Source organism: Agelaius tricolor, unplaced genomic scaffold (assembly GCF_023055355.1).
Source record: "Agelaius tricolor isolate 1412-34295 unplaced genomic scaffold, bAgeTri1.0.p SCAF_7, whole genome shotgun sequence".
NCBI lineage: Eukaryota > Metazoa > Chordata > Aves > Passeriformes > Icteridae > Agelaius > Agelaius tricolor.
The window spans coordinates 6870469-6884065 of record NW_027269267.1 but is presented as its reverse complement, the minus strand read 5'-3'; the positions used below and the strand labels follow the sequence as shown (position 1 = coordinate 6884065).

General features: G+C 39.7%; 1 protein-coding gene across 1 annotated transcript; it reads right to left on the bottom strand.

The window, feature by feature from the left end:
• Window positions 1-925: 925 nt before the first annotated feature.
• Window positions 926-12804, bottom strand: FUNDC1 (FUN14 domain containing 1). Its single transcript, XM_071430255.1, has 5 exons — window positions 12519-12804; window positions 10672-10828; window positions 8774-8849; window positions 3103-3231; window positions 926-1560 (listed from the first exon to the last, which is right to left on the bottom strand). Exons 1-5 carry the CDS (start codon window positions 12787-12789, stop codon window positions 1483-1485), a joined length of 711 nt encoding a protein of 236 aa, XP_071286356.1. The 5' UTR covers window positions 12790-12804; the 3' UTR covers window positions 926-1482.
• Window positions 12805-13597: the final 793 nt, after the last annotated feature.

Genomic DNA, 13597 nt, shown 5'->3' with positions numbered 1-13597 from the left:
CCCTTCAGGATACCAGCTCATTCCAGTCAGGGTGGATGACTCATGTCAGTTGGCTTCAGTACCCTTTGGACGTGCCAAAAACCCATGAGCTTCATCAGCAGAAAAAAGCTGACTGCTTGGTTAGCTTCCCATTATTCTTTGGGCTGAACATCACAGCAAAGGCTTTCATAGTTTAACATTTTCATCTTTCTTTGTTTTACTCTAAATCCCAGACAACCTAGCAGACACATTCCTCCTTGGGCTTCCCATTTCCAATAAACTGCAACTGTGCTTAGATAACTTCAGATAGTCACTTTAAAACAAAATATTTAGGATCCATGGCCATTCATGAGCCTTTGGTTTGGTTTGGGGGTGTGTGTGCTAAGATTAATTTTCCAAAGTCTTAACCAGGCTTGATGAAACCCTTACAGCTCAGAGGTATGCAGGACATGCTTCATACCTTACTCACCTTGGCCACAAGCACACCACAAACATGAGGTCAACATGTAATACAAACCTCTGGAGCCCAGAGATGCACAAATCTAAATATTTAGAAGGTTAGTATGTCCAACATCCCATGTCCTCTGCATCCAAGCTCACACCCATCCATCCAATGCTACTGAACCACTACTGCTGTTCAGAGAAAGGAGCAGCAACCCAAGAGAACCCTGGTGGGAGAGATTCCAGTTCACATTCATCTGCTGCCACAGTAAAATCCAGAGAAATCAAGGCAGAGTAAACTCTTCCTTGGGTAGAAATTTCTGAAAGGTTCAAGTTTGGAATGCAGCAAAATGCATTGAGTGTTTGTTTGGATTCTCAGTTTCTTTAGAATAACTTGGTAACAAATCACTAAAACCACCTTAAAAATCTGCCTGGGCAAACACTGGCACCAGGTCCCTGCAGGCTAAAATTGAGAGACTTTCTTATTTTTTATGTACACAAAGTCCAAAGTTAATTTTCACCTTTAATAAGCTCATGATTCTTTGTTATTTAATACTCTGTAAAAAGGTATTACAGATTATTGCAGTGACTTCTAAAGAAGATGGACAGCCAAGAGGCTGAAACCACAATATCATATACAGTATGTAGTCATTGATACTACCTACTACAGCATGAAGAAAAATACTTTTTAAATAAACAGTATTTAACTGAAAACATAGAAATGGAGCTTTCATTTTTATAGTATGGCTACATAGCTATATTCCAAGAATAACATTTTAAAAAATGCTAGATCTTGAAAGGCCATAGATAAAAAGAGACATGATGAGGATGAACCAGTTTTGCCCAGAAACGCTATAAATGAGCACACTGCACAGTTTTTCAGCAAATCCTAGTTTTACCAAGCCTCAAGAGGCAAAAGCCTGAAATGTAAAAGCTCCCAAGTTGTCTAGCTAGTCCTCCTGTGTTGCTCTGGCAGGCCCAGTGAGCCGCGCTGCTTGCAGACAGCGCGTCACAACCGATCTTGGCTGACACGGATCCCGTCGGGCAGAGACGTTCGGCTCCTTACGACGCCAGCCCCAACAAAAAGCCTCCAACAAAGCCACTGGACACCACGATGTTCTGCTTGATAAATTCTGTTGACTGAGAAGAGAAATGGTAGAAAGAAAATTGATAAAGTTAATTGTGTCTGATGCTATTATTTAATAGTTATCACAACAACAAGAACACTGAACTTGTGGAGAAGGGTGCAGGGGGAAGCAATGTGTCTAAAACCATAGAAAAATAGGTGGCACCAAGGTAGTGCAAACTGACTCTCAGCTGTTTTTAAATATTTTCACTGTATTTTAATATTTTTAAAATACAGTGAACCTTTAAAAGTCAAAATATAGAGGAATTATTACAGCAATTTCATGCCACTACCACTCTTGTTTTGATTAAAATAAGACATGTTTTACAAACTACCTTGTCAAAAAAAGCCTGAGCATCACCATGACTCCAATTGCAATCACATAATAATTGTTTAAAAGAAAAAATACTGGTTTTTGGAAGATCATTGGAAAAGAAATACACTCCATTATGAGCCAGCATCCTAAAAACTTACTCCTAGGAAAAAACACTTATGTATGATGACATGGGTGTAGAGTATTTCATGAAGTAGCAGCACAAAGTATAACACCTTTTATCAAATGTGCCATTTCATAAATCCTCTGCTTCAAACACTCCAGATTGGCAACTAACACACAGTTACAAGAAAGTCATATAATCTGAGAGGAAAAAAACACAAAGGAAAACCAAAAACCCCATCCTATTCCACCCATTTTTCCAGGGCAGTAGTGAAAGAGAGGTTAAGCTACTTGAGGTACAGAAGCAGCAAGAAAACCCTCAATCTTGAACTTTCAGTTCATATTCACATTAAAATTTAAGGTAATTTTTTATCAATCTATATGCAGCTTCATACAGGCTAAATCTGAGATGTCAAAACTCATTAATTACAGAACACCAGTGTGGCTGCTGTTTCAGTGTCTGCAGCACATTCACAGTCAGGATTCTCAGTTATTCAGAATGAAACTTAGATTGCATGCATAGAACGTGAAAAATATGTAAAAACAGTCTTTAAAAAACCCCAAACAACCACAAAATTGATTAAATGGAAGTCTTCAAATGACAGGGTGAAACTGCCCAGTGACACTGATCAGTATCACAGCTACCTCTTCTCAACATAGTAGGCAACTGGCAGATTCTGCAGACAGATATTGTCCAAAATGTATAAAAGTGAGATATAAAATCACAACTCCTGTTACAAAGTAGCTACAGCTTTTCTGCAGGAAAAGTCATTCTTGTCCAGACAAGTAATTTTATTATCAGCAGTCTAAGAAGATTTGGGTTTTGTCTTTGTAGCTACCATGTTTTACCCACACCATCCTGAACTTTTTACCATGTCATGACCTTACTGGCTTTGTCACCTGCCAAGAACAAATTCATGTGCCATTTTTAACAGTGACCAAACCAGAAAGCTGAATGAATAAAAGACAGCACAATCTGATAACTTTAAATAAATTATTATAAAGCCAAACTATTTTTGATGTGTTCCAGTTTTGTATCTGCATTTTCAACTCATTATCACCTGCAGTGCAAGGTAAGAAAATCTGACTGGTAAAAAGGAGTTTATCACCTCAGACTCACCTCTTCAATGAGAGTGTTGATTTCAGGAGCTGCCTTATTTGCACGCTTTTTTAACTGTTTTTTTGCTTTGTTTACATCTTTTTCAACTCTCTTCCAGTCAACTTGTACATATCCACTATGACTAGCAATCTAGGGAAATAAAGGCAGTTAGTACAGCTGCAATTCACATTTCATGAGTCAAAATACATTGTCTTGGTGCCTATAAAATAATTTTTATTTTTACTTATGACAGATACAGGAAAAGACATTCTTCCAATTTCAGCAGGTCCTCTGCTTCAAACCTTTCCTCAGTGACAGCAGTTCAGATTAGAACAAGCAATGGCAAAGTTCAAGAGTAGACTCTTGTTAATTTGACCAGTTCTCTGTTTTTTAGTTATAAAAGCTTTGCAATGTTTTCCTTCAGTATTTACTTGTAAGAAAAGTACATTCATAGGACAACAATGAAGAAACTCTTTTGTTTCAGCTTCTTTCAGAATTGTATAATTCTGATTTGTGGCAGAGTACCCAGGGCTAATCAAAATCATCATTAGAAACACTGAAATCTATTTTATCCTACACAATTTAAACTGTCCAACAACAACAAAAAATGTACTCATTACAAGAGAATTCTCACCCTTCTTACAAAACAAAACCATTAAGTATAAAAATAACACAGCCTGAGAACAGCACAAGGTCTGTAAAATCAGAAAAATGAATACGTTTGAGGAGACTGGTTCATACCAATGTACACACAAACTTCCAAATTTTAGAGCCTGTCTAACTATCATCCCAAACCTTTGCCTTTTTTCTGTTACTAATATTTGATTGGTGCATGTTCTAGAAAACAGTTAAACAACTCATTATTTGGGGGAAAAAAAGATAAGAAAGTCCAAATTAAGGATTACTGCTTATTTCAACTGTTAGGACAAATCACTATAAACACTAGACTGACATGTAAATGACTGCTATCCAAAAACTCTTTGTAAAGTGTGAGATTTCTCAGGTACTTCTTAAGGTCACACGTGGGTGGGAAATCCACCCAAACTATGCAAACTGTCCAGCTGGTAAACCTAAGTCACAGATAATGAACTTTTGTGGAACAGATATTTAAATATACAATTTATTAGGTTTAGCCTACATACACCATTTATTCTGTTTAGTTTCACATCACCTACGGGCTCTGAAGTTTGACTTTCACATGATCTTTCTACCAAATTACTGAAATTAGACCATCAAGCTTGTACTACAACTGCCACAGTAACTAAGCAACCTATCTCACCACAAACTGAGGATTTCATAATCCAGAAAAAAATAAAATTAAACAAAGTGTCAGACAGATTTTGTCTGAATTCAAAACAAAACTTCTAGAAGATCACCTCTGCAAGAAAGTCAACTTCAGTTTCCACCTTTGCATACTTAAAAAAACCAATTCACTGGACAAATGCAAGATGAACTTACTATATTTTAAACTCTCTTTGACTTCATGCCTCTGAATGTAATTAATAACAAATTAATTGACTTTGCCTGTCTATTGTAAAGCCATTTATTCACATGGGCCCTAGTGCCAGGCAGGGATAGCTTATTAAGGGCTGTCTGTACAGTATGAAAGCAGGAAACCGGTTTGAAAACTGTACTGGTTGCACATCCAGTCACTGGATGACATACCAGGAGAAGAAAAACAGCTGCACATTGTGGCAATTGTTATTCTGTGAATTTAACATGACCACAAGAATTTCAAAAAGGCCCCAGCATTGAATTGGTGCCTTCTCACTCATACAACTGAAAATGAAATGTGACTGATCTACTCAGTCCAACACAATGTAAGAAATGCTAATGTATCTGCTTGCTTGTAAAATGCAAATGGCTCTTGGAAGAAACATTTCATTAAGACAACTTTAATTAGCTCAGCTATCCAGAGAGCACAAAGATGAGGCAGAAGTTTTTAATTAAGATCTGTTTGCAACTACTGCAGAGCTTACACTTGTATCAAAACCAGACATCTTTTCTCCCTGAACTTTGTAGCCCTGAAATAAGAGATTCCAAATTCTACTTACTGAGTGTTTATAAAAGAAGCAACAGAGGGTAATGTTTTGAATGTAAATTTTTTTAACTGAGAAGAAAAAAAACCCTGTACTTTGGCAGTAACAGAACCTCTGTCATATCTACTTTGGCTGCAACCCCACTAATTACATAATTTCATATATAAGTGCAGAAATAATACCCCTGAACTCAAATGCTGAAAAAGCAGACTTTAATTTTTAGACTCCAATGTATCATAAAAATCTACTTGCTTAGAACAGTAAATTTACATAATGCAAATTCTCAACATTTGTTATTTTTTTAAACTCAGGCCCTACAACAACCAAATAAAATAACAGTATCCCAATATCACATCCATACTTGGATATATTAAGGAGTCATATAGGTCTATACATATTAATTGCACATATAATTAAAGAGACCTGTGGGTGGATTTTGGGTTATATAGGAATTTTTCTATATATAATAGAATAATAGATATATACTTATCTATATATCTCATAGCTTGTTATTTGTTTAAGACCTTCCAAAAGTGTTCAAAAAATGGTAGAATTTTTTCAAAAAGGCAACTGAAGAAATACATCAGGGCAGGAACACTAAAAATGTGTTATCTTTCTTGATATTAATCAAGGAAAACTGAGAATCTTCAAGGGCAGACCTCATTTTGGGGGTGACACTGGAGAGGCACACAGGTACTTTGTTATTGTGGAACACTAACATGAATAATGAACAGAAAAATGGTTTGGAGCAAAAAATTGGAACAGCAAGATGGGATAAAAGAATTTTAATTTCCTGAAGGCAAAATTGAATATCCCACTGAAAAGTGGGATATTCAACATAAAAGTGAATCCAGCTCTTCCTCACTAAGGCCCCAGCCCCAGAAGCAGGTTGGTCCCTCCCTGGGAATGTCACTGGGATGCCACACTGGGGTGGAATTACATACATGGTCCTTAAGGTCCCTTCCAAGCCAACCCATGCCATGACTCCTTGATCATCATGGTGCATTAGCAACAAACCCCAAGGACATCTCAGAGTTTATTCTGTTTCTTGTGCTGTTTTCACATATTTACCTTTCCTAAATTAGAACATAACTTAATGAAGAATTCAATTTAATTCATCAATGGCATATTAATGGACTGAGGAAAATGTGTTAGGGAAAGCACAAATAACTGAATAAAAATCCAATTTCATTATTAAATAATAGACAATGCAGAACAGAAAAAGCTGTGATTTGTATGCTCACTGCAGAGCAAAAGACAATGAAACTGCTCTTGAGGATTTAGGATTTTAAAAATAAAGAGCTATTAGGTGCTCATTAAGAACAATTGTTTTTAACCAATTCATTGCAGTAGAACCAAGAGTACTTGAGTTTGTACCTCCCTACTCCAGGATTTTACCAAACTGTGCTGTATAAATGAGAAGTTACACAAGGAAAATCCCTTACTTGTTATGAGAAATGCACTATATTTTCCTTAATATAGTGCCTGGATACTGCTATTATACCAGCATATTTGAAGAACTACATCTATTTCACAAAAAAAGCATAGTTAATAATCAAATAAGAATGAATCAAATTAAGGTGTGGAAATATTCACCACAAAGATGTAAAAATAACAGATCATGATTTTGAAAAACTGTGCAAATTTTACATAATTTTTATTCTTTTTCTCCAACTACTTTTCATATAATCTGTATTAAGTCTGAAGCTCTAAACCACTTACAAAAACATGAAAAATCTTTTTTGCTTCCTGTACAAACTGACACTGAAGAATGTATTGCTTTCAGTTTCCTACTACATTTCTTGAGATGAAGTCATCACCCACTGAAGAAAAAAAATGTAATTTTTAAATTTTAAGATTGAAATGTTTCACTGAATGGGCTTTAGCCAAGAATCTTGCCTTCTGTAGTTATTATTCTTGTTCTAGCATGTAATTATAATGTCAATATTGCAATCAGCAGTTGAAATGAAATCTGCAACTTCAGAGAAATTTACAGATAAAAAGGAACTTTCTAGTAATGTGCTGAAATACTCTTCTGCCCACTCAGGGGAAGCACTGAACACGTATTCATAGAACCAGGATGTGTGATCTTTAAATGAAAAAATTAAAGACTACAGAAATGTAATTACACCATAGAATTTATGACTCAGCCTTAAAATGCAAAATGTTTTGAATTAAAAGAGAGACCAAGGCATTTACTTCATTTCCTTTCAAGAGAATCTGATCTTACTTAAGATATAGACAATCCAATCAAAATACTTAACTCATATTTCCTCTTGGATAATACTCCTTTTTGGATTCAGTGTAAATGACATCAACCAAGAAAGCAGACACTCAACCACATGGCAAATCTATTGCACGTACAGGAAAGCTCCCCAAACTTCAGAGCTCAGCAAGAAAAGATCCTGCACAAGTGATGTGTTTTATTCAATTTCCATTCTCCTTTGTCTACAGGTCTCAGCTTTAACTTTTCACTTCCTGTAGTCAGGAGCACTGAGGAAGGTACCTGCTGCAATCTGCTGCCTCCACCCTGGCTGCCTCTGTCTGGCAGCTCTTCAGTCACATTGATAAAAAAATTATCATTATTAGAATTAAGACCAATGGCATACAAAACATGGGAAGAGGAAAAAACCAAACCAGCCCCCAAACCAGTGGGGATCATGATTATGAAGGAAATATGTGCACTTCACACAACAGCAACATTGCAATGTATTACACAGCAGCAGCTACCACCCCACCCTTCCTCATCAGTGCTTGACTGCACCAGCCACTACAATCAAAAGAGATAAGCCTTTTAGAAACCCTCCAGGGTGATGATGGAAAGAATGAATATATCTTTAACCTCTCCTCTCAAGAAATTGTCTATCATTGAGCCTAAGTAGGCACCAATCTATATCCCCTAGAACAATCTGAGGAAAAATGAGAAGCTCACAGGTATTAAGGCGTGAAAAATGCCAGTAAAATCCTGGCATCTTACAGAAGGACACATGAAATTCTCCTTTACTTAAAGTTTCATCTAATTCAAATATTTTTTGGAAATATATCCTCCCCTAATCACAGTATCTGATGAAAAATGCAAATGATCATGCCAGATAACATAATTAAAAACTTCTGAACCCAACAGCCAGCAGAGAGAGGAATGCAATGAAGCTGTCAAAATTCAGGCAGGCTTTAGAGATTCAATAGATAAAACATGGCAAGGGGAGAAAACAGAAAAACACAGCTCATACTGGGACCAGAACAAGCTTTCCAGGCAACTGCCAAAGCAGCCTAAAGCTGTGATAAAATTCTCAAACCAATGTAAAACAAACACATTTTAAATTCTCCCTAACCATAGGTTTACAGGCAGTTCCTCTCATCTGGCAACATCAAATCACACACAGTACCTCAGCTTCTGCACAGAAGTTCTCTTGTCTTACAACAAACTATTTTTCAGGACAGAGTAGATTCTGATTTACCACTGATTCTCAGAAATGTCTCTTTTGTACATTTGTACACAATATTCCCGCTCAAATGTAAGGTTTTGACTGATAAGACTAAAAAGATGAAGTAGATAAGAAGCCTTCCTAATTAAATGTTCCCCAACAGCTGTGTTTTTCCTATTGTTTAGTAAATAACATTTGCCAACTTATAAAGCATGAAATGCTACATACTTGAAGCAGAAGAAAGCCACCACCTACTGCAGTTGCTGCAAGCTTTCCGACTTTCTGGAACAAAAATCCCGCACACCTTAGGGGAACAAAACAAAAAAAACCCAGTCTAATGAAATTTTCTGCAGAACAATGCCACACTACACAATTCCTGACTGCAACTATTACCATCATTTCATTTAAAAAGCATTTAATATCATTTCATATTTACAAATTTAAAAATCAAGGCTATTTAATGCCAGCAATATTAAATTAACAATGTCTAAAACAAGATAATGTGAGTAATGGTTGCTTGTTCCTGACTGTCTGATGGCCCCTTTAAAGTAAGCTTGAGATCTCTAGATCTTACTGCTATTAAATGTAGCATGTTAATAAAGCACAAAATAATTACATAACAGTGCTACTATAACTGTTCCCAAGTGGAATGTAAATACATTATACCATAATTTATATTAACTGCACAACTCATAACTGAAAGATCTCAGTAAAAGCAGCACATCCCTACCACAAGAGTTAAACTCGGTGAGGGCGCTCTGCTGGGACATGGTGTTAAGTCTATTTTTAATGGATCAAGGCAACCAGAAAATTACAAAATTACCTTGTTCTCAGTCTCCAAACCCTCCCTCATCAAATGGAGAACAGCACAGATATTGACATTACAGAACAAAGCTAAGGCAGGAAGGGGCCTCTGGAGGTCACCTTCCCAAAACTACTGCAGAGCCCAGTCCAGTCTCAAAGCCCCCTCTGGCTGCCAAGAGCCCTGACTCAGACATGAGTTTCCAAGGCTGATGGTTCCACAGCTTCCCTGGGCAATTCCTGGGTGTCTAAACACTGGCCCACACACAGAGGGGAATTTTCCCCCTGCATATAAATAGTGAATTCTTATTTATATACATCAGTAGGCACCCAGAGATATATGCATCTACAAATACTGAAAAGTGCATTTTCCAGATCATTCAATAAGCCAGTTTTTATGGATGCCAGATGAACTATTCCCTAGAAACTTCTGTGTTTACATGTACACATGTAACTTTTAAAAATAATTTTAAGGCTACAGAAGCAAATTATAAACTCGGACTGAAAGTTAAACCCACTTCACAAAGCTGTACTGAGCCTGGGTACAACAATCTCATTTTTAGTATATTTCATCTTCCAATTCTTGCATAATCCCTCTTTAGAAGTCACTGTGCTACCATAATGGTGTTTTTCAATGAATTTACAGTTTTTCTGTGTACTGGAATGGACAAATACCATTCAAATACCTCTGAAAAATAACAAATATCTTTGCTGCTCAGGCTGTGACCATGTTTTCCAGTTTAAGTTCTCATCTTTACTGTCTAGCTTTCACCATGAATTATTCTAGTATAACTAGGCTATGTATCAGTTAACATCAGAGCAAACTGTGAATTCACTCAAGAAGGCTGCAGCTCAATTTAGAGGAAAAAACAGTCTCCAGGAAATGGGGCTCTTAATTAAAAGTATATTTTGTCAACCTTCTTTCTTCTCTTCATTTCTTTTACCTGTAAAATATGTCTCAGCCATAATATAACTAAGTTTCTAAATCTAGATTAGTAAGGAAATAAGTTTTTCCACACAAAATAAAAGCTACATGCATTTTCCATTTACTTCTTGTCATTTTAGAGCTCTGACATTTTCCCAAATTCTTTCCACAGTAACTAGTATGAGCTCCCTTGGATAACTGGTGTTTCACCACTATTAAAAACCACTTCACAATGATGAGTCAGAGTAACAAGCTAAAATCGTTCACACATGAATAATCTTGGTCAATGCTAAAGGAAATCCCATTAAACATAAATTTATCTGCTTCAAATACCCTTGGAAATGGATCTTCTAACAAAGGAAAAGGTCTAGGTCAGTTATGGAAAGGGAAGCTCCCTCACCAGCCAGTCACACCTCCCATCACAATCTGGGTGGCTACAGAGTATTTTTCTACAATTGGTCCTGAACTGCGGCCAAACAAACGATTCCACCAATGGTGACGCCGAGCGTATTCTGTTAAATCCAGCACTTCGTAGGAGTCATCGTCACTGTCGTGCTCTGGAAAAGAAAAAGCAATTCAAAAAAAGTTATTTTCTCAGTTGTGGAGTAAATTAATGATTTATGTGAAAAAGCCCAGACCCAGTTTGGGCATTAACTGGGTAAATCCAATGGTTTAAAATGTAGTGTACAAGCTACCCATGTCCAGCAGCTCCCAGAACAAAGGATTTGGGGATTCTGTGCCATCACCAAGGTAAGGTGTAGAAGACTGTAGCAGTGATGTAATCACCAAGGTAAGGTGTAGAAGACTGTAGCAGTGATGTAATCGATAAAATCCATGACTGGCACTACAAAGGTGAACAAGAATCCCCCACCTGTGCAAGTACAGGAACCAAGAGGCATCAGATGAAACTACCAGTTAGCTCGTTCAACACAAACAGAAAAAACCAACAAAAACAAAAAGCAAAGGGACAGACAACACTTGGAAAGATTAAGAAGTTCTGGCCCAGTGCTCTCCTCAGAGGACCAGGCATCAGCATTTGAGACCTCTGTTCCTTTTCCAGAGCAAGTGAAACAGATGATGCTGGGACTTCAATTAAGTTCCATGTTCACAGGACAATTCTGCCAATGTTTTCAAAACAGGCATCCTACAACTTCAAATTAAGAGATCCTCAACACTGTGTATACTTGAACATCAGAGGAAAGAGATGGGTCTAGATTTTTAAAGAAGCATATTTTAGAAGTGTATCACATTCTGTGACATACACACATGAACTGAAGTCCACTTTGTTTAGATATATCTAAGGTTAAATCTGAATTCAGCAATACTGGTTGAACATTCCAGAAAATAGGAGCAGTTATATTATGACCTAGAATTATTACCTAAAGTAAGACTGTAGATATAAACATTTTATTAGAATTTTGACGGCTTTTTAACTTGTACTAACAGTATGGGTAAAAACTTCAAAGACTGCAAGAAGTACACATGTAGGTGTGCATTGTTTCCCTTTATTATCACATATTCTTGAGTACCAAATAATAAACAGCGAGATCCATAATGTTAAAATGTTGTTATTGAATGTTCTTCCTTTGAGGTATTGAGGACAACACGTTTAACTTCTTAAGGTGGAGAATATTAAAACACTGTCACACACAGTTACATTAATTCTGCCCTTAAATTATTATTATTTAAACCAAAACTCGTGTATACACGTATAACACGCTCTGTGGCAAATAACACTGCCAGAGCGTTTTCTACTGATGAAAAATACTCCCTGCATGCGGCAAATGATGTTCTGGACACGGCCCAAGCACATCGAACCGTGCCAGTGCCGAAAGGCGCCGCACAACGAGGCCACAGCGATGCACCCCGCACGGTGAAGGATGCGGCGGCCATGGGGGCTGGAGGCTCCCGCTTCCCGTCCCGCATCCCCCCGGCACCTCCGGCTGCGCGGCCCCGAGCCCGGCCAGCACTCATTCTGTCTGCGGGCCTGCCTAGAAGGGGTTTCGGTGCTTAAATCCGGGAGGGAGATTCAGCCCGGGTGATGCCGGGGGTGCCGATGCGCCGGGCCGCGCGGTGGAAGGGGGGACATGCAACGGACTGGGGAGGCGCAGAGCCCGGGCCATCCCTCCCCGCCCCCGGGACGCAGCGCGGGCAGAGGGAGGGGGCTGCCCGCCGCCCCCGAGAGGAGGAAGGGCGCCCGCCGCGCCGCCTCCTCCCCGCTCCCGTCAGGAAGGGGCCAGCACTGACCTGAGGCGGAGCGGGGCCGCCGCGCCGCCATGTTGGCCGGTGCTGAGGCGGCGAGCGGCCTCCCCGCTGCGCCCCCAGCGGCCGCGCGCGCCCCGCCCCGCCGCGGTGCCGCCCCCTCGCGGCCGCTCCACGCATGCGCCTCCCGCACCCCCCCGGGGGTGTCCCCGAGGGGGGAGCTGAGGGGGGAGCTGAGGTGGGGGGGGGGGGGGTGCGTGTAGCGCCTTTGGGAATCGTGGGGTGTCCCGAGCGGGAAGGGACTCGCAGGGATCATGGAGTCCTGGCTGCCCGCACTGTGCAGGACACTGCAATAATCCAACCGTGCGCCTGAGAGTTATCCCAACGCTTCTTGAGCTCCGTCAGGCAACTGTGACCACTGCCCTGGGGGGCCGGTTCAGTGCCCAGCCACCCTCTGGGGGAAGAACCTTTTCATCGTATCCAACCTCAAGCCGCGCTGACACAACTTCAGACATTTCCCCGAGTCCTGTCACAGAGCAGAGATCAGTGCCTGCCCCTCCTGTTCCCCTCACAAGGAAGCTGTAACTGCACTGAGGTCTCCCCTCAGTCTCCTCCAGGCCGAACAGACCAGGTGCCCTCAGCCGCTCCTCACACGGCTTCCCCTCAAGGCCCTTCACCATCTTAGTTGCCCTCTTTTGGCTTCCCTCCAATATTTCAATGTGTTTCTTGTACTGTGGTGCCCAAAACCACACACAATATTGCAGCATGTACCATGAGGGGCTCATTGATCCCATGATGGGGGTAAGAACCCCAAAACCTTCCCAATATCTCCAGCTGTGTGTGAGAAACAGCAGGGGCTGCAGGCATGGCTGGACAGCAGCTGCATGCCATGAGCCCCATAAAAATTAATAACCAGAAAAAAATAAACACAAGGCCCCCTCAAGGTACAAAGGTTAAAGCCAATGTGAGCTGTGAAACATTGGAAAAAATTAGATTTGAGCCCTGGTGTGCTCCCTCCAATGCATTGGTGGGGTTTCGATGGGCTAAAAGCCACATAATTGTATTTTCTTACTTTTTTTCAATTGTATGCAGCCATAACATAGAGGTGGCTGACACAGTAAGTG